The 25,442-nt window shown below is 42.6% G+C and overlaps 1 protein-coding gene across 1 annotated transcript in view; it reads left to right on the top strand.

Moving 5' to 3' along the window:
* Positions 1-24,588, top strand: part of CDC5L (cell division cycle 5 like) — a 49,082-nt gene extending 24,494 nt beyond the window's left edge. Inside the window, exons 14-16 of the mRNA XM_074989010.1 lie at positions 4,107-4,304; positions 20,833-21,045; positions 24,107-24,588. Coding sequence (XP_074845111.1) covers positions 4,107-4,304; positions 20,833-21,045; positions 24,107-24,211 — 516 coding nt within the window. The 3' untranslated portion in view covers positions 24,212-24,588. The remainder of the gene's footprint in view (positions 1-4,106; positions 4,305-20,832; positions 21,046-24,106) is intronic.
* Positions 24,589-25,442: the final 854 nt, after the last annotated feature.

Here is a 25,442-nt window from a genome sequence, read left to right as displayed (position 1 = left end):
AAGAGGGAAGGTCCTCTCATGGATTGAAAACAGGTTTAAAGACAGGGAAAAGAGGGTAGGAATAAATGTTAAGTTTTCAGAATGGAGAGATGTGTCCCCTAAGGGTCTGTACTGGACCAATCCTATTCAGCCTATTTGTAAATGACCTGAAAAAAAGGGGTAAACTCTGATGTGGCAAAATTTGCTGATGATACTAAATTCCTCAGGGTAGTTAAGGGGAAAGCATACTATAAAGAGTTTCAAAAAGCTCTCACAGAGCTGAGTAATTGCGCAACAGAATGGCAAATGAATTTTAATCTTGATACATGTAAAGTGATGCACATTGGAAAAAAATAATCTTAACTATACGTACAAAATGATGGGGACTAATTTATATTCAACAACTTAAGAGAGATCTTGGAGTCAGTGTCGACAGTTCTCTGAAAACATCCACTCAGTGGGCTGCAGCAGTCAAAAAGGCTAACGGAATGCTAAGATTCATTGAAAAGGAATAGAGAATAAAACCAAGAATATCTAATTCCCTCCGTATAAATCCATGGTACTCCCACATCTTGAATATTGCGTACAGATGTCATTGCCTCATCTTAAAAGAGATATATTGGCATTGGAGAAGATTCAGAAAAGGGTACAAAAAAAATGATTAGGGTTTTGGAACGGGTGCCATATGAAGGAAGATTAAAAATAGAGGCTTTTTGGCTTAGAAAAAGAAGGCTAAGGAAGGTAACGATGTGATAGAGATCTATAAAATCATGACTGGTGTGGAAAAAGTGAATAAGGACAATTTATTTGTTCTGCAGGCAAGTTGTCTCAGGGAGCGGCCCCACCTGCTCCCAACACAATATAGTCCTGGGGATCAGTCCAATGTTTAGGCCTCAGTGGGCTGACACCTGGTTCCTTGGGTAGGCCCCACGAATAGTCTATCCCCAAAGTCAAATGGCCCAGGCCCTGGTGCAGGGCGGGGCAGGAAACAACCAGTCAAAATACAAAGCAGGGCAGGACACCAAACAACCAGTCAATATACAAGGCAGATCCAGGCCCTGGTAAAGGTAGGTCCACCCTGTACCTGGCCTAGTGAGAACGGGGAGACTGCCATCCACAGGTTGGGGTGGCAGGGGAGATGCAGGCCCGCCTACTCCACTGCATCCCGGCAGAGAGTCCCGTTGGTAGCAGCAGTCTGCCGCCAGGGTCAGCAGGGCTTCTGACTGAAACACACTGACCCCTGTGCCACTTCCATATCTCCCCATCTTATACCTGGTGTGATGCTGCTCAGCTTCTCTCAGTCGGGTGAGGTACCCTGGCAAGTAGTTTCTCCTCCAGGTCTTTCGATTGGCCTCCTCATCAAACTCAGGTTGGGCTCCTCTGGGTTCTGGGTGCTGCGGTGCCTTGGCCACAGTGGGGGAGCTCCTCCTCGGGTTATCTGGCAGGGGTCCCAGTGGTCCCAGCCAGTCCTCAGCCTCCCGGAGCGAAGGATCCTCTTCCCAGCCAGAGAGCTCAGAGCTTTGGTCTGGTCTCCCTAGTGGCTGGGTACCTCCTGAGTTCCAGGCTGGGGTTTTTATACTGGTAGCCCCCACCCCTTGTGGGCCGGTAAGGGAGTGGGGCTAAATTCCATTCCCCAGGCTGCAGGGAGGGATTCTTCCCCTTCTGCCTCAGGGAGCGGCCACAGCTGCTCCCTACACACCCTCCCCCTTATGTCCTGGTTCCGGTCCACAGGATTGGGCTCTTGCTCTTCCTCTAAGCGGGACAGACACTGCGTTTGTGTTTTCTTTCCCAGCTCTGTGCTGGATTGCGAATGCATATTGTTGCGGGGACAGATACTACCTCATTAGTCGGACATTAGTGCCCTTCATGGTTTGAAGCCATTTCAGGGGTGAGGAGTACATTTCACTGTGAGGAGTAACCTGAACATGAGGGTAGGCTCTTAAGTTCGTGGATACATTTTAACTTCACCTCTCCCTCTGTTTCTATTGGGTCAGGGATAATATCCTTCCTTATGAGGGTCTGCCTGCACCCAGAGTCTACCAAGGCCACCACCTTGTGTGGTCCCACTCCTACTGAGGTGGTCAGTTTTGGCAGGCCCGGCCAGCTTCCTCAGTGCATACCCAGCCAAAACTACAATCCATGTCAGAGTAATCCCACTGCAAGTGCCCCATGTGACCAAAGGTGAAGAAAGGCCCAAGGTCAGTTCGAGCTGGGTTGGACGGCTCTTCAGATTTGAAACTGCAAGAGTCGTCATGGCCACCCAGACGAGTGGTCAGTGTGGGTTGCTGGGCTCTCGTAGCCTCTGGTCATTCGGCCTCCCGGATCTGCCTGTTGGGTGGCTGAGGAAGCACTGGTGTCTCAGTAGGCTTCCATTGGGATCTAGTGAACAGCAGCGGGACCTTCCCCCTGGGCCTCTGGGTCAGTGCCTGAACCCTAGGACCAACAGGTCCTCTGCTTCCAAGAAGTCCTCCATGCAAGTGATGGCCTCCGCTACTGTTGTGGGGTGGTGGCGTAGCACCCAGGCCCAGCCTCAGCCTCTCACAGCAAAGGACCCTCCTCCCAGCCAGAGAGCTCAGAGCTTCAGTCTGACCTCCTTAATGGCCAAGCCTCTCCTGAGCTCTGGGCTGGGGTTTTTATGCTGGTAGCCCTACAGGGAGGGATTCTTCCACTTCTGCCTCAGGGAGCAGCCACACCTGATCCCTACAGTTCCCATAACACAAGAACTAGGGGACACAAAATGAAATTAATGGGTAGCAATTTTAAAACTAACAAAGGGAAGTTTTTTTTCACACAGCACATAGTAGGCCTGTGGGACTCCTTGCCAGAGGAGGATGTGAAGACCAAGACTTTAACAGTGTTTGAAAAAGAACTAGATAAATTCATGGAGGTTAGGTCCATCAGTGGATATTAGCCAGGATAAGTAGGAATGGTGTTCCTAGCCTCTGTATGTCGCAGCTTGGAAGTGGATATAAAGAGAGAGGTTGCTTTGCTGATTACCTGTTTTGTTCAAACAACGAGAAATCCTGTAGTACCTTATAGACTAACCGATCTTTGGAGCATAAGCTTTCATGGGCAAAGACTCATTTCTTCTCTTCATTTTTGTGGATACAGACTAAGATGGCTACCCATCTGATGCTGTTCTGTTCACTCCCTTTAGGGCATCAGGCATTGGTCTCTGTCACAAGACAGGATAGTGGGCTAGATGGACCTTGGTGTGACCCGGTGTGGCCATTTTCATGTTCTTAAAATTGTCCAGTTAACTAGTCATTTTTGAGAACCTTTGCTATAATCTTTATTTCTTATACTTCATTTTGTCTCAAGAACCATTGCAGCACTCTGGGGGTGTGAGAGGAGCTCTTGAAATCTACTTGTCAGTTTGATCTTAATGTCTAAGTGTCTCCTGCTGGTGTCATTTCAACAGATGGGGGCTTGTGCAGAAGGGCTTCTTTGGAGGCATATATACTCCATATGGATTGAACCATGCTTTTAGTGTGTGTAGGAGCAGCATGAGCCCTGTCTTCTCTGTTCCTTTCTCATTATCAAGCTGCTTCCTATGCTGAATTGGAAGTGGTAGAAAATTCAGGTTCTTCTTCAAGGTCAAACAGTATTTTATTCAGCTGTAATTGAAGAATTCTTTCTTTCATTGTAACTGATATTGCATGGAACCTTGAATCCATTTCTGCTAGAATAGATTTCCTAAGCTGTGCTGTAGACAGCAAGGAAAAGAAAACAAAAAATGTTTTCCATTTTTTAGGTATGTGCTGAAGCAGCTGTTCTTTCTCCCTCTCTTAAAATAATTTGTTTTTTATCTTTTTTTCCTCCTTCATGCATAAATGCTAGGTACCTCAACCTGTTTTTACTTTTAGTAGGTAGGGCAGATTGTTAGGATTGGTCAAATTGTATGAAATGAGGAATAGCTACAGTATAAGTTGCCCCGTTGACTAGGTTTCATTTATAATCTCATTCATTTGTGTCAAATTTCATATTTTGCTTAACCTAGAGTGGGCTTTACATGTGGAGAGAGAAATTACCCCTGCAAATCGCACACTGAAGCATTGAAAACAAGCAATGTTTTCTCATGGCCTGTACTTTATGATTGTAACATATCTCTCATCATTTTCCAACAGGCCCAGGATCTACTAGCACAAGAGATGGAAGTGGTAAAGCAAGGAATGGGGCACGGAGAGCTCTCAAGTGAGGCTTATAACCAAGTGTGGGAAGAATGTTATAGCCAGGTGTTGTACCTGCCAGGACAGAGCCGCTACACACGAGCTAACTTGGCCAGCAAAAAGGACAGAATAGAATCACTTGAAAAAAGGCTTGAGGTGAGTATCATTTTTCTGCTTTTTCACGTGACTTATTTTAATGCCAGCTATCATTGTTTCTGCTGATTTACAGTTTAATAGATCATTGATTCAGTTGTCAGAGATGGGATTGCAGAGTCCAAAAACAAAAAACAAACCATCAAGGAGCTCTCCTGGAGCATCAAAAGATACGGTGTAGTTTAAATGGCCATTTGTTCTCTTTCTTCCCTTAATAGTGGGGTAGATTAATAACATTTCATGCTTCAGGTTCTCCTTCCAAAATTTTTTTTGTTTTTTTTTAAATAACTAATATAACCCTAGTTATTCTTGTTATCCAATAAACCTCCAACCCCCTTTGATACCAAGAGCTTTACCTGATTCAATGACAGCCTGTGATGCAGAAAAGTAGGGAAGAGAGTGAATCCCAATGACACCAGTCCATTTAAAGAGAAAACTTAGGGCTTTCTTATGTGTGTTAGGTTCTCTGGACCTGGAATTCAGATTAGGCTTTATGTACAAGTGTAAAATAAAAATAAATGAAAATGAAACATTGCTTCAGTAAGTTCAGAATAAGTAAAGGGGAGAGAGAGAGAGAGAGAGAGAGAGAAAAAACAGTTCAGTGAAAATAATTTGGATTTTAAAATTTCACTGTTGTGTTTGCAGCCTGAATACTGCAGCATTGTGGTAGGCCCCGGAAAGTAGAAAGTGAAATTACTCTTTGTGCCATTGTCAGTTGTGCAGATTGGCTTCCCCTGTTGTCATCTCACTTGCTTCCAATTCATCTAAAATGCTGCAGCCAGAGGCCCCAGTCCAACAAAACACAGGTAAAAGTAAGCACATAGGGCCAGAATCTTTTAATTGCCCACCTGCTAGATTACGCCCCTCCTTGAATCCCTCCATTGGCTTACTCTTCATTCAGCATCAGACAAAAACTTCTTGTCCTTTGCCTCAAGGCTGTGCATAACTCATCTCCTTCCCTCACCTCGTACTCTTTTCTGCTCTCAAGCATTCCTACACCTTTCTCATTAGCTCCTTGGTATTTAGTTTTCTTTTGTCTTCATTCTGTCTTTCCTGCTCCTTTGTTCTCCTGCAGGTTCCTTCTCTCCCTGATCTGCAAGGCTCTCACCTTCCTTTTATTCCATCTCTCTTTTAGTCTCTTTTCTTCAGTCAGGTAAAAAATGTCTTCACCTAAGTAAATAATAAGCAGTCCTGTAGCACCTTACAGACTAACAAATGTATCAGGTTATGAGCTTTCATGTCTTTGAGGTGCTACAGGACTGCTTGTTATTTGTGAACCTACAACCTAATGTGGCTGCCCATGTGAAACTATGCACCTAAGTAAGAAATCCTATTGCACTCCTGTGAAAAAGAATGCAAATTCCCAACGCTCACTGATAGACATAGCCCTCTGGGCAGTCCGCTTATATTGTTTAAATTGCCTTTTTTTCCCCCCTGTAATTAGAGCCATTAGACAATCACTGTTTGTTCTTCTTTGTTGCTGTGTAAAACACTTATGCATACAAACAAATAAGTGCAGACAGTACTCAACATGGATACTGTAAAATAAGATTTGTTTAAAATTATTCTTAAATATCTTGTAGTATCAGTGACACTCAAGGAAACCTGATTTATTTCAAATACAGTTGTAACTGTGAATGTGTCCCCTTAAATAATGCAGGCACCATATTTTTTCCATGATAAAGGAAGATTGTTAATGCAAATTCTTCACTGTTTAGCATCAGCATATCTGTTGTTGCTGGTAGTGAACGCCCTCAAACTACTGGTACCATGAAAATCGTGTGCGAAGTCAGTCAGAAGGCTGGATTTGCATTTTGTAATGTTGAATCCATGAATTAGAGCGTTGTGGTTGTGTGTAGTGTGCAAACCAAGATGCTAATCCCAAAAATAACTCTTCTTCAGTAAGAGCTAGATGTTTGGACCACAAGTTGTTCAGCTTCAGGTAAATCTACAACTACTGAGTCCTGGTCTCCACTGAAACATTATATTGACCTACCAACATCACTCAAGGATGGGAAAAATCCACACATCTGAACAATGTGGGTAAGCCACCATTGCCCCTAATATAGACAGTACTAAGTCAACTGAAGAGTCGTTCAGTTTAGCTGCCGCCTCTGTGGGTGGTGGATTACCCAGGCCAGTGGGAGAATCCCTTCTGTTTAATTCCGTTCCAGGGAACTTTGTCCCATTGATACATGAATGTTGGTTATATTCGGTGTCCTCCAGCAGAGGGCACTACTGATCTGCGTAATACTTGATCCTGTGTTGCAGTGACTGTAAACTCTGCTGTAAAGAGCTTTAATTTTTTTTCTGAAAACTATATCTTAGTTCAGGAGCACCCAGACTTTGTGGAGACAAGGGCCATATTGGCATCTTGAGAGCAGCCTGAGAAGTGTACCTAATTTATGTATAAATATGTATCATCTTTGGAAAATCCCTACAACTTTAATGTTGTAAGGTGAAATCGATCACTGAAAAATGAGGAAGTGTTAGAATTAAGGGTGCCTCTTCTTCTGTAGTTCAGCACCTGATGTCTATGCATGCATTACAATACAGTCTTTAATTACATGATTATTTCTTTTTCTATATGCTCATTAAGTGCGCAGAACGGGTGGTGCTCACTTAATGAGCAGCCCTTCATTGTTTTTTCTCCTTGTTCAATGTGTGGCCCCAAATCTTCTCTGAAGACAGACTTATTGTTTTCATCATGGGCTTTTCTAAAGTGCTGTAGTATCTGAGCACTGTACGGATATTAATGTACAACAACCGTGTGAGATGCATAGTTCTTATTATCCTCCTTTTACAAATGAAGAACTAGAGTGCAGAGATTAAAGGTCAAAAGTGTCAGCTACTTTTGGAGTTCAGTTTGAAATGACTAGGACCTAATTTTGCTGTTTTATTTTTGAGTACTGGGCATTAGGTAGCACTTCACCTATTCAAAGTACAGTTCTCATTGCTACAGTTGCAGCTGTGAGTTTTCAGCACTTTGCAAAGCATACCTGCGGGTTTCAAGTTATGCACCCAGAAATTGAGGAACACACAGCTAGTAACTACTTGTTAAAAGTATGATTTAAGTGACTTACCTACCCTCATACAGGAACACTGTGGTAGAGTCAGGGAAAAAATCAGTTCTCCTGAGATTTCAGTTGCCTTAACCATAAAACCATCCTATCCATTCCTGCAATCCCCCATCTCATATCTGATGTTCCTTCTAAATTCTGCAACAACAGATGAGGTAGGGGTCTTATAGACAACAGCCTTCTTCACCATTCAGCTTTGATTTATCCTCAAAGTAGGTTTGTCCTGTGTACAGAGTGAGGCAGGGACCCTTAGAAAAACCAGCATCTGGTCATATAATTAAGAACTGTATCGCAGTGCATATGCCAAGGAGGTTGAATTAATGCACAGGAAATCTTAGTTTTACCATTTCCTAATTTTTGTAGGCTTGACTTTGCAACTTCTTAACATTGTTTTATATGTGTAATTTCCTAGGCTTTCAAAAACAAGAACACCACCTCACATTTTACCATGCAGCATTAAATTGACCTCCTCATGAGTTGTCCCATGATTTGGAACTTTTAAATTCATCTCATTGTCCTCTATCACATGTTCCTAGGCACTCATAGCAGCAGGTGGTAATCCTTCATGTGAACCACCATTGGAGGGGTGGGGACACTTTGCCTGTGAGTTTCACAAATTATTGGTTAGACTTAGGAATCTTGGGTTCCATTCCAGGATCTAGGGGAGGCGTGCATGCGCTGGTGGTTTTTCACTTGTCTGCCTCATCATCTTCAACCTATCTGTGTCTCAGGCCTGCCTTTTCTTCGCCTGTAACTCCTTTTGTGAGTTCCATTCTCCTCACCAGTCTGTCTTCACTCTTCAGGGTTCTCATCATAGGCTTATTGCCCAGCAAGTATTTATCTTTCCTCAGTCCCACTCTCCATGCCGAGCCATTCCCAGTTGTCTCCTCTTTCCCCCGCAACTACTTCGTTGTCTCTTTACCAAGTCAGTCCCCATCCCATTTGCTCCTGCTTGGTTCTTTGGCTGAATTTGTATCTCTTCCTTTGCTGCCTTGTTCTGTATCCACAGCAGCTCCCAGGCACAATCTCACTCCAGTATTCAGTCACAGAGTCACTCCCTGAGTGACATTCCTTCCCCACCTCACACTCTGCAGTTCCTCATCTGACTAGAGCCAATCTTCGCCCACCTGGTCCAGTCTCAGTCCTCTGTCCCTATCCTGGCAGATCCCCAAAACCTACTGGCCCTTATCTTCCCCGCTCCACCTTTTTTTTTCTCTCCCTGGCTCTCGTTATTTCTGCTCTGTCACTCCCAGTCTTCAGCCCCTCCACCCCCAGTTTCTTGTCTCGGTCTGTTCCCCCCACACCCAGAAGGTCTCACTCTTGTCCCTTCTGTATTCACATTAGGCAGTTTCCTCCTCTTGTCTGCTTGAGTCCAGAGGTGGGAAGTGTTGATGGCACGGTAGGGACAGGCTCCCTGTTCTTAGTTCAGGTGCCCAGACCCAGGTGTAGATCCATCATGGCTCACAACAGCCCAGACTGGACACTGCAGAGAGAGTCTTGCTCAGCCCAGGCTGGAGAATGCTCTGTGCAGATGGAAGTCTCAACAGAGAATGAAGGAACTGTGGGGTTTTTTCCTCCAAGTTTTCTGACTTGGCCAAATTTGGATGCATTTTTAGAGGACTAGCAAAAGGCACATCCCTGACACTGGCCAGCTCATGTCCAAATCTTAAGTCTCAGCCCAGAGCAGGGAGGTATTGTAGCTTTTTGAAGAAAATGTTGCCAGCATTTTTTAACGGGAACAAACAACCTTTCCCCGCGTGCCTTGTTTGCTGAAATGGCAAAAATTTTACAATGAAAATTCTCTGGTGGGCAGAGACCCACTTTGGAAAATATCAACCTGAGCAGCTTACATTTTGCAACTGAACAGAGTCTTGCAGTGAGTGGGACGTGACAGTTAACCTGTGTAGGTGGAGTTAGCAGCCTCGCATTTAGCACAGTAAGATATTTACTAGTAATTTCTTCTTCTGTGAGAGATGAGTAAAATTGTCTGTTGTTTGTTTGCCAACAGCAAAAACTGTGGATGGTCAGCTTTGGGGGCTGCCTTTAAATGCTCAGAATGAAGTTAAATCTCATGCAAAGAATATGCAGGCATAATAGTAGTACAGGCTAGAGGCAGCTGCACATTAGGTGGTGATTGTATAACATTTCTGTATGCCTCTGTCAATACATCACATTTTTAATATAACAAAGCCCAGTTATTCCTAGCTCTGCTTCACTGCACAGAAATTACCATTTAAATTTATGGTGTGAATAAATAGTTGTCATTTTATATAATCCGCCTGGTTCCAGTGCCTATCTGATTGAGTGCCAATAGACGAGTATATTTTGATATGCCATTGACCAGTTACAAACAGCAGATTGTGCCATTAGTGATTGAACGGAGTAGGAGGAGTAGGTTAACTATAGAAACCCTTCTGCTTATGTCTGGATAGGGAATGTTGCTATTCAGCAATAATGAAATATTAAAAAAAACTGTGTTGCGGTGATGAGTGTTTTAATGCTGGAACATTTGGTTCAATAATAAGTAAATCCTCGATTCAACAGACCCTGATTTAGCAGACTTTGGAAATAACAGACGACGATGCCCTCTGCCCGCACCTCCCCCAAAGTCTCTGGCTCGAGCTGCTGGGGCTGGAAGAGCCGTGGCTGGGGCCATTGCTGTGGCTGGAGGAGCCACCAGGGCAGCTGGGGCCACCATGCACTCCTCCAGCAGCAGCAGCTCCAGCGATGGCTCTGGTGAGTCACTGGCATTTATTTGGCAGGTGGGCCCTATGGCAAATACAGTAAATCATTCGGATTTAATGGACTTGCAGCATTAACAGACGCCCATCCCCCATTAGTCCGTTAAATTGAGGGTTTATTGTACTTTGCAATTCAGTAATGTGAAACTTCTGTCTGTGGGTTTGACAGCAGTTGACAAGCATTAACAAACAAAGCCTCTCAACAGCCTTTGGTGAAATAAGTACTTATGGTCATTTAAAAAAGAAAAAAGCAGTCCTGGAGTTCTTTAAAGACTAACCATGAAAGCCCCTTACCTAATAAATAAATGGTTAATCATTAAGGTGCTACAGGACTGCTGGGTTTTTTGTGAAGCTACAGACTAACACGACAACCCCTCTGAGACTACTTACTCTCCTGTTATACATGGGGAAGGTGTGGCATGCAGCTGCAAGGTGTTACTGAACACCTGCAGGAGAGGTTTGAGACTGCTGACCCATGGCCCTGCTATTTTTCACTACATATTTCCCCACACTCCCTCCTTTCTTTCTGGAATATTAGTATATTTTTGCGGTGCAGCAGGAGGGCTGGTGGCTCCAGGAATTGGGAGTTTTCTGATACGACACTTGCGTGACAGTAGTATTCAGCAAGCGCTACAGACAAAATAATACCACACCTTGTCCCCCTCCTTTTTCAAGCAAAACACTTTGGACTTAATGTATTGACTGTAACATTCTGGTGAATCGTACACCCCTTCAGGTGCAATGAGAGACTGCAGGAGCATCTTTTTAACAAAACAGTTTATTTCCTTCTTAATTTTGAACTCACTTACTTTGTCTTTGAAAAAAGAGAGTTTGTAATGCTGGATTGCAGCACAAATATTTTATTTCTATTGTGGTAATTGTGTCATCATTTCAGTTAATTGCTAAATTATAAATGTTATTCAAAGTCTGTGGGGCAAGGAAACTCTTGTTACACTGTACCCACAAAGCGCAGTAACTTATACTTTCCATACCCTCAGATTTGCAAATGTATCTTTTGCTGAGTAAACACAATGGTTGCTACTTTGAACTGGGTAGCAGTGAGCAAGATGGTAAGTTTCCAGACCAGGCCTGCTATTTTTGCTCCTCTGCATAGCCAAGTTTTACTGAATTCAGTTTCAATGGAAAACCATTGAGTGGTATCCTCCCTAAGTTGATTTTATGGCTTACAGGCCATGCTGTATGTTACAGGATACTTCAATTATTCTTATTTTGTTGGGCATACACAAAATACTATTTCTGGTTTTATTTTCTCTAAAGCTTAAAACATAAGTGAGTTTTAAGATCTGGTATTGTTCTGTTGGCAGAGTTGCCCTTAAGGTATCTGTCTTTAAAGATGTCTGTTACAGAACTGATCAACACTGGGCCATGGAGTCTGCCTTGAGGGAGAAAGTAAATTTGGTTTTATTTGGAAGTGAGCAGCTCTCTAGGACTCTTACCTTTGGGACACTGATCAGATGAGTTGGTTGCAAACTCCCCTGGAGGGAGACTGACTTACAATAGCACCTGCAAAGTGCTTTTATACATTCCAGGTGTTAGGTGAACTTTAGTTGATCTTCAGCACCTTTGTGAGGAAAATACTGCCTTACGTTATGAAGGGACAAATGAGAGGTGATCTTGCAGGGGGCAGTCATGCAGTAGATCACTAGCAGAGCAGGCAGTGCTGATGTCCTGAATCCCCATCTTCTGATTAGTACACTAGGGCACAGCCATGCTGCCACTCATTCATTTAAGGGTTAATATTCTGAGAGGCTATGATGTGTGTATGGTTTGAGAACTCTTGTATGTTGCAACAGACTTTTACCCAGTTGGTGAACTCACTTGTGTCAGTGCTCAGCAGTGGTATTGCTCATGAATCCTTTAATCTAAACAGAACTGGAAGCTGGCTGGTTGAAAAAGTACAGAGTGGCAGCTAAAATGGTTGGCTGTTACAATTTGCATAATCAGCTACCTTTAGTGAGGTGGGGGCTCTGCTAAAACCATTGCGGTTGGCTTTTTAGATATTGTTATGGTAAATAGATGTGTACTTATTTGAAATGGTGATTCATAATAGTGACACATGTGATCAGGAATTAAGAAAATTCTTCTTAGTTCCCAAGGGGTAGCCCTGTTAGTCTGTATCTAAGGAGTGGCCATCCTTCAACAGAATAACTTCAAAAACCAGACTTCAAAGAGGACCTATAGAGTTGCAGTTCATTTGCAGGCTTGACACTATCAATCTGAGTTTGACTAGGGGCTGGGAATGGCTAGCAAATTTCCCTCCTGTGATGTTCACACCTCCTTATCTACTGTTGGGCATGGGCCACATCTACCCTGCCTGAATTGGCCTCATTAACATTGGTCCTCTACTTAATATGGTAACTTCCTTTTTTTCCATGTGCTGGCATACTCATGCCTGCCTCTGTAATTGCTACTCCTTACACCTGACAAAATGGGTTTTGCCCAAGAAAACTTATGCCCAAATAAAACTGCTAGTTTTTAAGGTGCCACAGGACTCCTTGTTCTCTTTAGCACTGACTAAGCTCTGTCATTAGAGGATTTTACAAACGCTAACCATTAAACAGTGTCTTGTTCTCTGGTCTGCCAATAATCAGAATGATCAATGGTTTGAGGCCACTTCTTTGCCTATGAAGCTGTTGGCAAAGTAATGACTGTAGTGTAAAATGCTCTTGGAGTTTACCTGATTGGCTCCAAGGTAGTCTGTTATGCATGTTGCACAGGCAGAAGGCACAAATTGCTGCTGCTGCAGTGATTTGCTGTTCTGCTGTGGTGGGTGCTCCAGCCGTCTGGTGTAGCCTTATAGATCTGGATATTAGGGTTTCTTAAAGGACCCTAGTCTGTCAGTTACATCGTGATTAGTATTGCATTTTGTACTGTGTAGCTAGATGAAGGGTTCTGATTTGCCATGTAGCTTTGTTCTCTGCTTGAATTTTCACATGATTTTAGCATCCTTTATGTCAGTGACACAGATGTCAGTGCACAGGGAGGGAATGGAAAACCAATCTTTCCAATAACATTTTCTTTTAAAAAGGTAATTCTGTGGCAGTCATCACCAATGCTGTCCTTTTTCAGTTCCTGTGTCTTTAAGTATCCACTTGTGCCATTCATAAATAAATATGAATCTATTATTAATCAAATCTGCCATTTTCAGATAATGATTGCCATGGGCTTGATGTGATTCTATGGGAGTAACTTTCATAATGACAGGGAAAAGATGGGATTTTTTTGTTCTCTGTGGGCAATATCTCTTGAGCCACTAGGGCCATATAACAGGTGAGCCCAAACCGTTGCTCAGCAGCTGCATGCAGCTCTTTTACAATTCAAATGTGGCTTGCAGAGCCCCCTAATGGCCACCCCATTCTCTGCCTACCAGATGAGATTGGTTGGGAGAGCTTGGGGCTTCTGCCCTCTAGCTAGGGTCTTTTGCCCTCTGGTGGGTGGGGAGGGGGGTCTGCAGACTTCAGCCCTGTATCCTCATAGGTGAATCCCTTCAGAGCAGGTTGTGCATGTCTTTCAGCTCTCAATTTTCTGAATATTATTGTGTGCGCCCTGGAGCGTCAGTAAGTTTGGCCACCCCTTTTCTATAAGCTCAAACACTGTTGGGACAAGTAACTTCCAAACACTAGTTACAAATCTGTGATCAGAAAGAATGTTATCGTTCCTGTTGTTCATTTGGCAGACCACTGTGCTGTAGCATGTGTTGCGTGTTCTGGCAGAGTAGTGAAATTTCTCCTTCTGGCCAGAGTAGTACTGTTCTCTGGACTGTGAACTTGAATGCCAAAGCATGGAGCCCCCAGACATCTTTTATTTAACATAAAAGGCTCATAAAGAAATGATTCCTACAGTATGGTATTGAGCTGGGGCCGGGGAAGGGAGAACAAGAGAATTTAAATGCGGAAAAAGGAAAAGACTTAAGAATATTTTACAAATAAAGAATCCAAGGCATGCCTGGTCATTGAAATCCCACTTTTCTAGGCTTATCTTTATTGGGCTCAGTCATTATGATGGGCAGCCATATTCAGTGTACTGCAATTACAGCCAGTAATTTTCACACTGGGATTTTAAACAGAGATGTGATCTAAATGAATGTAGTGTTTATAAAGATTGCTAATGAACCTAGTCAGATCTGGCGCCTACTTTTTTTTTTCTGTTTATAAAATAAATCCAGTATTTAGCTAATTGGATCACAGTTGTTCAGAGAATGTTACTAGCTTGTGTGTTGGTAATATCCAGGGGAACACGTTGTTAAGAGCGTAATATATAAATCTTGTATTGGTTTTATTAAAAAAAATCATACCAAAATGAATTAGGAAACTTGACGGTGGCTCATAACGGTCCCCACCTCTAGCAATATATTTCACTTGTAGACGGCTTTTGAATTATTAGTTGTGATCTTGGCCAAACTCTTTAGGAGACAGTCTGCTGCAAGTGTTAATAACCAGTGGTGGTATGTAATCCACATAAAAAAGTGCAAAATAGCAATTCACCCTTAGGCCTCCTGGTTGTTAGATTAAATAGGAACATAAAATGTTAGCTGGCCTTTTCTCATTTGAGTTATGCACATCTGGTGTATTTTTCAATTCTGAGATACAATTATATACAGTAATACTTCAGGGGATTTTTACTGAGTAATTTTTTCTTTTAATGAAAAATCAAGATTCCTGAGTAAATCAGGTTTCAATCCCACTTTGCATAATTTTTAAGAGATGTCAAACTCTGTGCCCTTACTGAATGCGCTGGTAGTTTTCTGAGCCTTGCAGCTAAGTTGCATTAAGAAAGTTTTTTTTTTAGTATCATAGCAAAGTGCTAAGCTTGTAATGTGTTGAACCATATGGACTGGTAGTGTTGTTCATCTGAGCTTGTGCTAAAGTTGACGTAATGAGCTTTCGAAGAGGGTAGCCTTATTGTCTGTCTTGGAAGGCTATTTAAAACTATTGTAATTTTATTACCATAGACCTCAAGGTCTTCAGCTGAGATTAAGTCCCATTATGCTAGCAAGGTAGTGAGAGAAGGCTCCTACCCCAAGAGCTTGCATAGGCAAAACGAACAAAAAGATGCTTGAAAGAAAGAAGATGAGGAACTGAGGCATAGAGTTCTTGGCGAATTGCCTAAGGTCACATAGAGAGTGTGTGGCAGAGTTGAGAAATGAATTCTTGAACTCTTGAGTCCTCAAACACAAAACTGTGTGCACAGTGTTCATCTCATCAAGAGATCCTTGGGCTCGGCTTTGTTTTATTAAAGCAGAAGTGACACAGAAACCTAAGGTTGCATGATTCCCCGTCTTTCCCAATTGCTTCTTCTAGTTTTCACATATAGGCCTGAAATTTTCCATGCTTGGCCTTTGCTCACGATTGAATTATTAGCAGAAAAAATGGCACAGACATTTGGGAATACGAAGAGCATGGAAGGAAAAATGTTGTATTTAAAAAAAAAAAACAAATTCTTGTGGTCTTTTGTTTGAAATGGTCTCCAGCTGAAGCATCCAGCTGCTGATACTGGCATGGGAAGAGCCCTCTATGACACAGGACCCCAAAGTCCTGTGAGTCTTAGTCCAACTGGGTCAGTTCAAAATACCAGTGAAATTTAACTCATGTTCCAGTGTCACGTGGTATAGGGGTGTCAGAGCCTCGTGGTAACACATGGATTCTCCAGACTTACTAAGCATGTTGTTTCTACCATCAGCAATTTTAAAATCCAAGATTGGATATTTTCGCTAAAAGATCTGCTCTAAGAGTTATTTTGGAGAAGTTCTATGGCCTATGTTACACTGGAATTTAGACTAATAATCACAATAGTCTCTTCTGGTCTTGAAATCTATTGATCTAGGATTTGCAGCCCTTTCTGGAGGCACATAGCAATTTTTCTGCCTCCTACTCTACAGGAAATCTGCATTCCCCTAAGTTTCCTAACACATGCTAATTCTAGATACCTTCCCATTCCCAACCTGCATGCCATAGAACTTGGCCATCTGGTCCCTTCTTCCTCCAACCATGAGCCAAGATATTGGAGGAGAGTAAAAGGTTGCATATTGCTACTTAGTGACTGCTCCTATGACCTTCCTAGTGTCTGTCTTTGTAGGTGGCTCCAGGTTTGCTACCAAAGGATCCAGTGCATGTCTATAGAGAGAAACATAGTACCCAGGCAGTGGGGAAGGGAATAAAAGACAGTTCCTGTGTCTTTTTAAGATATACAAAGTCTTTGTCCAGATACAATGATAATGCATCACTTTGCACATTGTTCTGTTCCAGAATAGTGGGTGCCACCAGCAACTTGACCGCAGTTGGTTCAGAAGCAGTAGGAAATAAGTAACTAAGTGGAGAAATCCTTCAAGTGTTTTTAATTTTCCTTTTATTTTCATGAGGAAACAGTTGTCAGACTTTACTGAAATCCATTTCAAAGTTTGAGGTAAAGAACGCATTTAAACACACCTCCCCATAACAGCCTGATATCGGAGCCTTAGCATTTTATGAAGCTTGAACTAAAATTATTGGCAGTTGATGGCATTAATGCAGCAGTCAGCAGTAACAGAATTTGTTACAAATGTTCAGACACATACACACTCTTCAACCCAACCCTTCTGTAGGTTCCCAAAGCTTCAGCTGTATGTGTAAGAGGGAAAGGAGAACTGCTCGTGTTTCTTGTTACAGGCCAGGAAGGAATAGCTCTTGTTTCTAGTTTTACTTCTGTACAGTGCTTGTGGGGCAGGGGAAGGTTCTATGACTATCTAGATAAGCAGGAAGCAGTGCAGAAAAGCAGGGGGTGAATGTCAGTTTGAGAATGTGTGTGTAAGTATCCAGAAGGAAGTAGCAACTCTGAGCTCAATTGTGAGCTTTCAAAGATAAGAAAGGTTTGGATTATGGGTGACTGAGATCTAATTTGCACTTTCAGTAAAATTCTTTCTTGAATCCCTTTTTACTGTGTATCCTGAGAGTGGCCCTGTGCTAATTTCAGCCTGTATCAAGAGTTAGAATTGGGAGGATTTATTTATATAGGGCCAGCCTAGAGCTGTCATTGCTGTGACTGTGGTAACATACCAGGAACTCCTAACATCTGTCACTGCCTCACCGTGTTACCTAGTAGTCTCTTTGCCTCAGTTTCTGTAGCTATAAAATGAGGATAACACCGGAGGATACAATGCACTACTTAAGTGTTAGGTGTTTAGCATTTTAGTGGGAAATTATATAAAACACAGATTATGCCCTTGGTTCTTCTGTACAGTCTTACTCTCTTATTTCCAGCCTCTTCTCTTGAGTGTCTTCATTGTCAGTGGAGGTTGGCTGTTGTGCATTGCAATACAATGAAATAGCGTGGTACTCTGGTCTAAGTGGATTTTCATTTTATGAGTTTTCTGCCTACTGATATATCTACCAGTCCTGTGGTATCCAAGCATAAATTGTTCCTAAGATTTACACTGCATTTCTTGATGAAGTAACAGTACATTTAACCATTGCATATTTAAGTTTCCAGAGGTGGTCTGGTTTGGTTTGGTTTGGTTTTTAAGTCACAATATAACCCCATGAAGATTAGGGGCTTATTTATTTAATTATGTGATTTTTTTTGTTGTTGTTGTTGGTTTTGGGTTTTTTGGTTCTTTAGATCTTGACAAATTTTGAGAAGGGATCACCTCTTCATGTATTCATGATCAGAGATTTTTCAAACATGGGGTATGCCCGCTGGGTGGGGAGTGGTAGTGCCAAGAGGCTTAAGGAGGAAATGCCACCTTCACCCTCTGGCTCACGTCAGTGGGCCATTCAGCCTGTTGGTCGATGTCAACAGCTGCAGTGGCTGTTCTGATTTCTGCTCCCAGCAGCCTCCACTGCTGGCTCCACCCTCAAGAGACCATCTCACATGCCTTCTCCTATCCTGAAAGTCTGAAAGGGGAGGGCAGGTATTGTGCCTCGGTTTTTTTCTTTATTGGGGAGGATTCAGTTACAAATTGTAACTAAGAGTGGAGGCTCAGCTGAAAAAATTTGAAAACCACTACTCTAGGAACCCTGAAAAGACATTGAAAAGGGCAGCAGCCCAGCTCAGTCTCACCCCACCAGCTAGCCAGGCAGCTTAGAAGTGCAGATCTTTCTCCTTTGTCCTGTTAAGTTTCCCACCCTTACAATTCCCTTGTTTTTCTGTATTTTGCCTATTAAAATACTGGTAAATAAAAGGCTGTAATTCACATGTTTAGTTCTAGTGTAATGAGTTGAGTTCTACAGGCATTGACAGAAACATCTGTCTCGTCCTAATGTGGATCCTTGTGACTATGATGGTTATGATTGATTGTTATGGGTATACATACCTGAGTATATTTGGCACACTACAGAACACTTGAGAAAAATGGTCCTTGCCCAGTGTGCTTACAGTCTTCATACACAAGAATAAAACATATCATGCACTTGGAGGGTATATAAACTTAGCACAAAACAATGCCCTATTCTGCATTTTTGTTAATCAGGATTAACAGTGACTGGGTCTGATGTGATATTTACTAGCACAGCACTTTATTTCCAAAAGAAAATAGCCCACCCCAGCTACTGCTGCTTGAGTTGAAAACTTGTGGTTAAGTACTTACAGGTCGTATTGCTGGCCTGAAAGAATCATTTCTGGTCATCTACTGTACCTTTAGTGCAGGAAAGCTAAATTTTGAGAAGATGGACTTTTTACCCTTTATGAAATTGGGAATCATTGGCATAATGCGCTCTTCAGAAAGACTTGTTCTCTGAAGCAAAAAGTAAAACAGTAGCCTCAAACAAATAAACCCACGTGGCTGTAAATACGAAATGCTGTAACTCTCCCAGACGCTGATGGATTGCTCATTCAACTCAGAACATTTCTTTGATTCTCAGTTGGAGTTAGTCAAGAGTATAATGGTTAATGATCCTTCAAAACTTTGACAGTCCAATTAATAATGCCAAGATAAGCAGGGAGCGTCTCATCTTTGTCTGTGGCTGGCAAGCATACATCTCACAATACGTAGCAGGTTATGATGCCTTTCATTTCCAGTGGTAAAAGCTGTAATTACTGCACTTGCTGTCCTGCATGTATATTATCCAGGGTGGCAGGTGTCTGGCTTTCAGAGTTTTCATTAGCACTTGTTATTAGCCACAATCCAGAATTAGGATTTTCTATCATCCAAATGCCTTAGAGGGGTGGGCAGGACTCTCTTGAGGCAAGGTGTCACCATAGAGCAGTTTGCTCACTGAAAGATCCAGGAAAAAGAATCCCATCCTGGTAACGAGCAAGCTTCTAACATGGTGCAGCTTTGGGTCTCTCCTTTTAGTGCATAATTGAGCCCCAATGGTAGTGGGAGGTGCTGTTGTACATTGTGTTGGAATATGGAAGTTCATTAGAATAGCTTTAAAGTTCATTTTGGCCCAAGAATTCTGTAGGATTTCATGCCTCCTAAACATCATAGAGAAAATGAGTATAAACAGTCACCCTCCCTACTGGTTTGCTATATTGAGGGTTACAGCACTTTGAAGTCCTCCACATTAACACATATCATGTCCCAGAGCCCCACTGTTGCCACTCACCCAAAATAATGCTTCAGAGTGAGATCCTTTTTCTAATACACCAACTGCTGTGGTATGTTGGTACGCTTTTACTGTCCCTCTCCCCACCCTATTGACTGCACTTAGGTTGCAAATTAGAAGATAGGAGTCCTGTTCCTGCTCTGCCACTGGCCTGTGTGATCTAGGACAAATAATTTCACATCTTTCCTTGCCTGTCCATAGGGAATAATGTTACTTTCCCACTTTTCTATTGGGCATTGAGATCCACAAGTGAGAAGCACTGCATAAGAGTGGAGACTGGGGTGGTATTGCAGAGATAACTGTGGGTTTTGGGGGTTTTTTTATGTTATGCTTTTGTTACGGAAGTAAGGCCTGGGAGTTGCTCTAAAGCTCCTTATTCTTTTTTTTTTTTTTAATGCAAAAGAGCAGGTTAAATGGGGCATAGTAGGGATAAGGAGTTAAGGGGAACCAAGAGTGAAGGGGGGTTGGATGCCTTTGCAGGTAAAGTGCATAATACAGGTTGAACCTCTCTAATCCAGAACTTTCATCTGGCAAACTCCGTAACCCGGCATGGTTTTAGATAGTTGGATGACCATTTACTATGGGTGTGGGCAAGTTTCTCATAGTCCCAAAAAGTTTGTTCACAGCCATCCATCCTGGCTCTCAATGTCATTTAGCTGTGATTTGCCCCTAAATGACTTCTAAGAGCCCAGTAAGCAGTGGAAGTGTTGCTAATGTGCTAGAAAATATTGACCTCCCATCATCCAGCAAATTCTCTAGTCCCGCATCGGTCAGGTCGCAAGGGTGCTGGACAAGAGCAGTTCAACCTGTATTTAAAAAAACCAGAAAATATTAATCTGCTTTATTTTCTGAAGCATGGTATAGATTTCTCTCCCAGCAGCATCCCTGAGAGTTAGTATGCAGCCATACATGCACATACACTAGCACTACTGACCGCTCAGCGCAATGCTTTTAACAATCCCTCTCTAAAGCTGTACTCTGATAGATTGTAATGATGTTTATGTTTTCTAGGGATCATTGCAGTAGGAAAATCTGCTCCTTGCCTTGAGGTTTTAGTACGATAATGTCTCTGTCATGGGTTATTGCACTATGGAGGGTGCTTACCCTACAGTGCACTTCAGAAATAGAGAGATTTAGCATCTTAAACGGATTGGTTTCTTCTTTACAGATAAACAGAGGACACATGACAACAGAAGCTAAGAGGGCTGCTAAGATGGAAAAAAAGCTGAAGATTTTGCTTGGTGGTTACCAGTCTCGGGCAATGGGGCTCATCAAACAGTTAAATGACTTGTGGGACCAGATTGAACAGGCTTATCTGGAGTTACGTACTTTTGAGGAGTTAAAGAAACATGAAGACGCTGCTATTCCCAGGAGACTGGAGGTAGGATTCCTAAGCACCACATTTTAGAAGCACAGAAACAGAGAAGCATTTGTTTAACTGTGTTAAATTTGCATGGGCTGCTGCTGCTACTCCTCAGCTGCATTAATTTTTTTTAATAATGCAGTTTTTAAAATTAATTTCAAGATCTTTGCTTCATAATTATCAAGGTTCTTATACTGTTTTACCTCACTGTATTGTCTGAGATCCTCTGACCTCTTAAAGTTGAGGCTGATCTATTTAATGCTGCTTCTTTTCCCACCTGTGTTTTGTTAATTGTGTTTTGGTTAGTTAATCTCCTACAATACATACTGTTTGATTTAGCAGAAGTTATATCTTAGTTATTTTTCAGTTGACTGATTATAATATAGTGGGAAAGATGCACTGATGAAGTCAAGGGAGCTATGACAGTTTATACCAGCTGCCAGTAGGCCTCTTATCTTATCATATGTTAACCTTATTACTCTTGATTAAGCTTATGACCATGCTTAAATAAGAATTAAAAAGAAAAAGTAGTAGAGGAACCATACCGGAATGGGCATATTACTGCACAGTATATAACATGGGAAATAAAGTACCTCCTTTCTTTATCTATTCCTGCAGAATGAAAACGTCCAGTTTGGACAAGGTTGTTTCAAATGAAAACGAGTGCTTACTACCAGCAGCATAACTTTAGCAGTTTGAAAAGGGAGGATATTTTTATAAGAGGTTAAATACACTTGAGTGTCACATTTGTGTGTCATTCAAAAGCACCAGGTAGCTGTTTAGACAATGCCAAATGCCGAAATAGCATATTTTGACATAAACTCGAAATAAGATATGCAATTTTTGTAGTGCAAATTGCATATCTTATTTTAAGATTAGTTGCCGTGTAGACATAGCCTGAGTGACTTTAAAAAGTGTCACCAGCACTCATATTGTACATAGAGGTCAAAAGGTCATATGTCGGCACTCTGCCTCAAAAAGATTGCTGGCCCCTGCTTTAAATAGATGGAGCTGGTTGTCACTAATTGTCCCAATTTTGTTAAGTATCAGCTATCTCACTCAAGGCAAACTCTGCATTTTTTCCTTTATCGTTTTATCCAAAATCCTGGGGGTACACTGCCCTGCATTCCTAAATGCATCCGTGTTTCATTGAACAGCGTGTGTCCAATAGTTCAAAAATATCATTACATTTAAATGACCCAATTTGGATTTCTTAGAGGGACATTGCTCATATACTAGTATGTCAGGTGATTAGTGCTCTCTGTGGCTCTTTCAGAGTAAATCTGTTCTGAACCCAGAGGGGCTCATAGTCATTCAGTTGTGTATGCTCTGGTCCAGGTATTCTCACAATAAAATGTTTGCTGGTGTCAGAGTGCAGCCACCAACTCTTTCTGGTGGCCGCTCTGACAAACCCATCTCTCCACCTCTGTCTGTTGTGGTCCTTTACTGTGACCCTGTCATGGAAAGGCGGGTTGAAAAATCATCATCCTCCTGCACAGTCACGGTTTCCACATGCCCTGCTGACTAAACACTGGAACTGACTGCATCACAAGATCCACCTCCAGTGCTGTGCACATTGGCTCCATTTAGCTCCAGAGACCCAGCCTAGAGCCCCAGAGGAATCTGCATGATGCTGACCCCTGCTGGCAGTGCCAGTGTAAATACCAACATGGCACATCTCAGTGACCTTGGTAACCTCTATTCAGGGGCAAAACCCTGCTTTGCCCTCCCACCCCAATCTCTGCCCCTGCTTCAGTACCCACAGAAAAATTCACTAGTGGCCACATGCAGCCATGGCAGTTGCATTTTAGAAATGCTGCCCTAATCAGTTTTGTCCGCTAGAATTTGAAACTGTGCTCTAATTGAATACAGTGTACACACCCAAAGGGGAGATGGCAGCTATGAGAAATTACAGCCAGGACCTTAGGTAGATTGAGGTATGCTACTAGGTTGGGAGTCACTGGTGTTAAATTACCATTTGAGTTGGAAACTCTAATTTGTTGTGCACAGAAAAAAGGTGAAGAGTTTTGTTAATCAGAACAGGAATGGCTGGTGTTCATAATCATGTCATCAGGTTCATACAAGAGGTAGTCAGTCAGAAATAAGCTGTTTTGCCAAAGCCAGAATGTTTTGTGGAGGGATATCTGGTCTGATGAAGTGTTAGAGAGAGAGTCTCTGTAGCCTCATGATTCTGGCACAGGCCTGGGATGCAGAAGACCCTGCTGTGCCTGATAAGAGCTGTTTTTTGTTGCGGGGCTGGTCTACGATGAAAACTTACATCAGCATTGCTACATTTCTCAGGTCGGTGAAAAAATCCACACCCCTGAAGGATGTAGCTATGCTGATCTAACCCCTTGTCCACACAATGCTAGGTCAATGCATCTATCTAGCTACTGCCGCTTGGGGTGGTGGATTAACTACAGAGATGGGCGAAGCCCTCCAGTCACTAGTGAGAGCCTCCAGTGGGATGCTACAGTGGCATAGCATTTTCAGTGTACAGATGGCCTGATCACTCTGAACTCGATCCAGTGCGGAGTGAAAGCAAATTTTGGAAAGAAAGTAACCACAAAGTAAAATGGCCATCCTCCGCTAGGCTCTACTTAAAACCAGTAAAGCCAGGAAAAGGAAATCCTTTTTCATGCAATGTAATTGAACTGTGGAACTCCTTTGGCACAGTATGTCATTGAGGCCAAAAACTTGGCAACAGTCAAAAAGCTAAAAATAACTAATTCAAACAGATTTTGGACAAGACATGGAATCTCAGAAATGGGATTTAAAACTAATTGAACTGGGAATTAAGCAGGGGACCTAATGTAAGGAGTGTGTCTTCCCACACCTGTGCGTGGCTTCTTGCAATCCTGCTGTAGCAACTGAGGCTGGCCACCCTGAGACAACACTGGATTAGGTGGACCCTGGCTCTGATCCAACAGGGCAACTCACTTGTTTCTAAACCAATCAAATAGCATTTCTGTCTCAAACAATGCTCTTGGTCTTGAGGTGCAAAATACAATCCATGTTAGTGTGTGTGAGTGGAACTGTGGGAGAAGTGACCAGCTGTTACTTTTTGTTTTCCTATCAGTGTCTGAAAGAAGACGTGCAGCGGCAGCAAGAGCGAGAGAAGGAGCTCCAGCAGCGATTCGCAGACTTCATGCTGGATAAGGAGACTTTTCAGTCAAAATACTGAAGCAAACAATTACTGGGTAGTTCGATGTAATATTTTTCAAATTCAAGGATACTTCTCCTGCATCTTGCCACATGTCTCCAAAATCAAGCGTAGGGAAATTTGGAACTCTTTGCATCGCGTGCTTTTTGTAAATGGACTGTCATTTTACCAGACGTTCTAGGTGTGAACACTTTGGTTCAGTATTAGAGGTCTGGATTTAAATATCCAGGGCTTTGATATTAAAAGAAGAAATCACACTGGGATTTTTTTAGACACGTTGTTTGCTAGGATTATTGCTGATTCATGCTCCTAGTGTCTTACCATTCTTAAGATCTGCCAAACAAGATCTGCAGTATATGTGCTTGTGAATAGTGTCTTTTGAATAAACCTGGAATGTAAAGAAATGTTTGTCTCGCACTTGGAATGGATTCTTAAAAAGGAGAAAAGAGAAGAAAATGTCTGTTTCATGCTAATGGGGAAGGCTTTTCCTTTACTGTCAAATAATGAAGACCTGTGTTATCAGCACGGGCACATGCGTCATATAATTAGGGTACATACATATAGGATTGGAAGGGAAGGACCTCCCTGGGTTATCCAGTACAGGCCCCTGCTATTGCAAGCAAGCCACATAAACCTAAGAATCCTAACTGTTTTATGTGTATGTCACTTAGTGCTCTTTTTTCATATCTGACTGTCCAGTGTAATAATACTGATACAGAAAAGGATTGAAGAAATAAGGTTAGCTTTACCTTTCCGAGTGATGAATAGTTTTGTTTTTGTTTTTTTTCCTGAAAACACTCAGCATTGGTTTAGCTCAGTGGTTCCCAGACATTTTGGCAGCTTACCCCACTTTTGATTTTCGAGAAACCCTCGTGTCCCTCCCTCCACTTTTTTAACATGGGCTAGCCACCCCATCCGCCTGTGAGCCACCTGCCTGAACCCCTCCACTCCCCTGAAGCCAGGCACCGCCAGCCCCTCCTCTAACCCCATCCTTCTCGTCCCCCACAGCCCACACTCACTCACCATTGCAGGATCAAGCTAGCTCCACGTGGGCCTTTGCAGGCTGCCTGCTTTTTATAGCAGCTGCACCGGGTTGCCAATGTGAAATGGTGGGGGCTAAGAGCCGGAAGCAAGGGCCAGCTTTTACTTTGGGTGGGGGGGTGAAGGGAGATGCTGGGTTGCCTTGCAACCTCCCACCCCCTCGGAATTTCTTCAAGCCCCTCCCCCCCGGGGGGCATGCCCCTCAGTTTGG

This window comes from Carettochelys insculpta, chromosome 3 (genome assembly GCF_033958435.1).
Source record: "Carettochelys insculpta isolate YL-2023 chromosome 3, ASM3395843v1, whole genome shotgun sequence".
In the NCBI taxonomy this organism is placed as follows: domain Eukaryota; kingdom Metazoa; phylum Chordata; order Testudines; family Carettochelyidae; genus Carettochelys; species Carettochelys insculpta.
The sequence above is the reverse complement of the archived record's forward strand: the minus strand, read 5'-3'. Positions and strand labels throughout refer to the sequence as shown.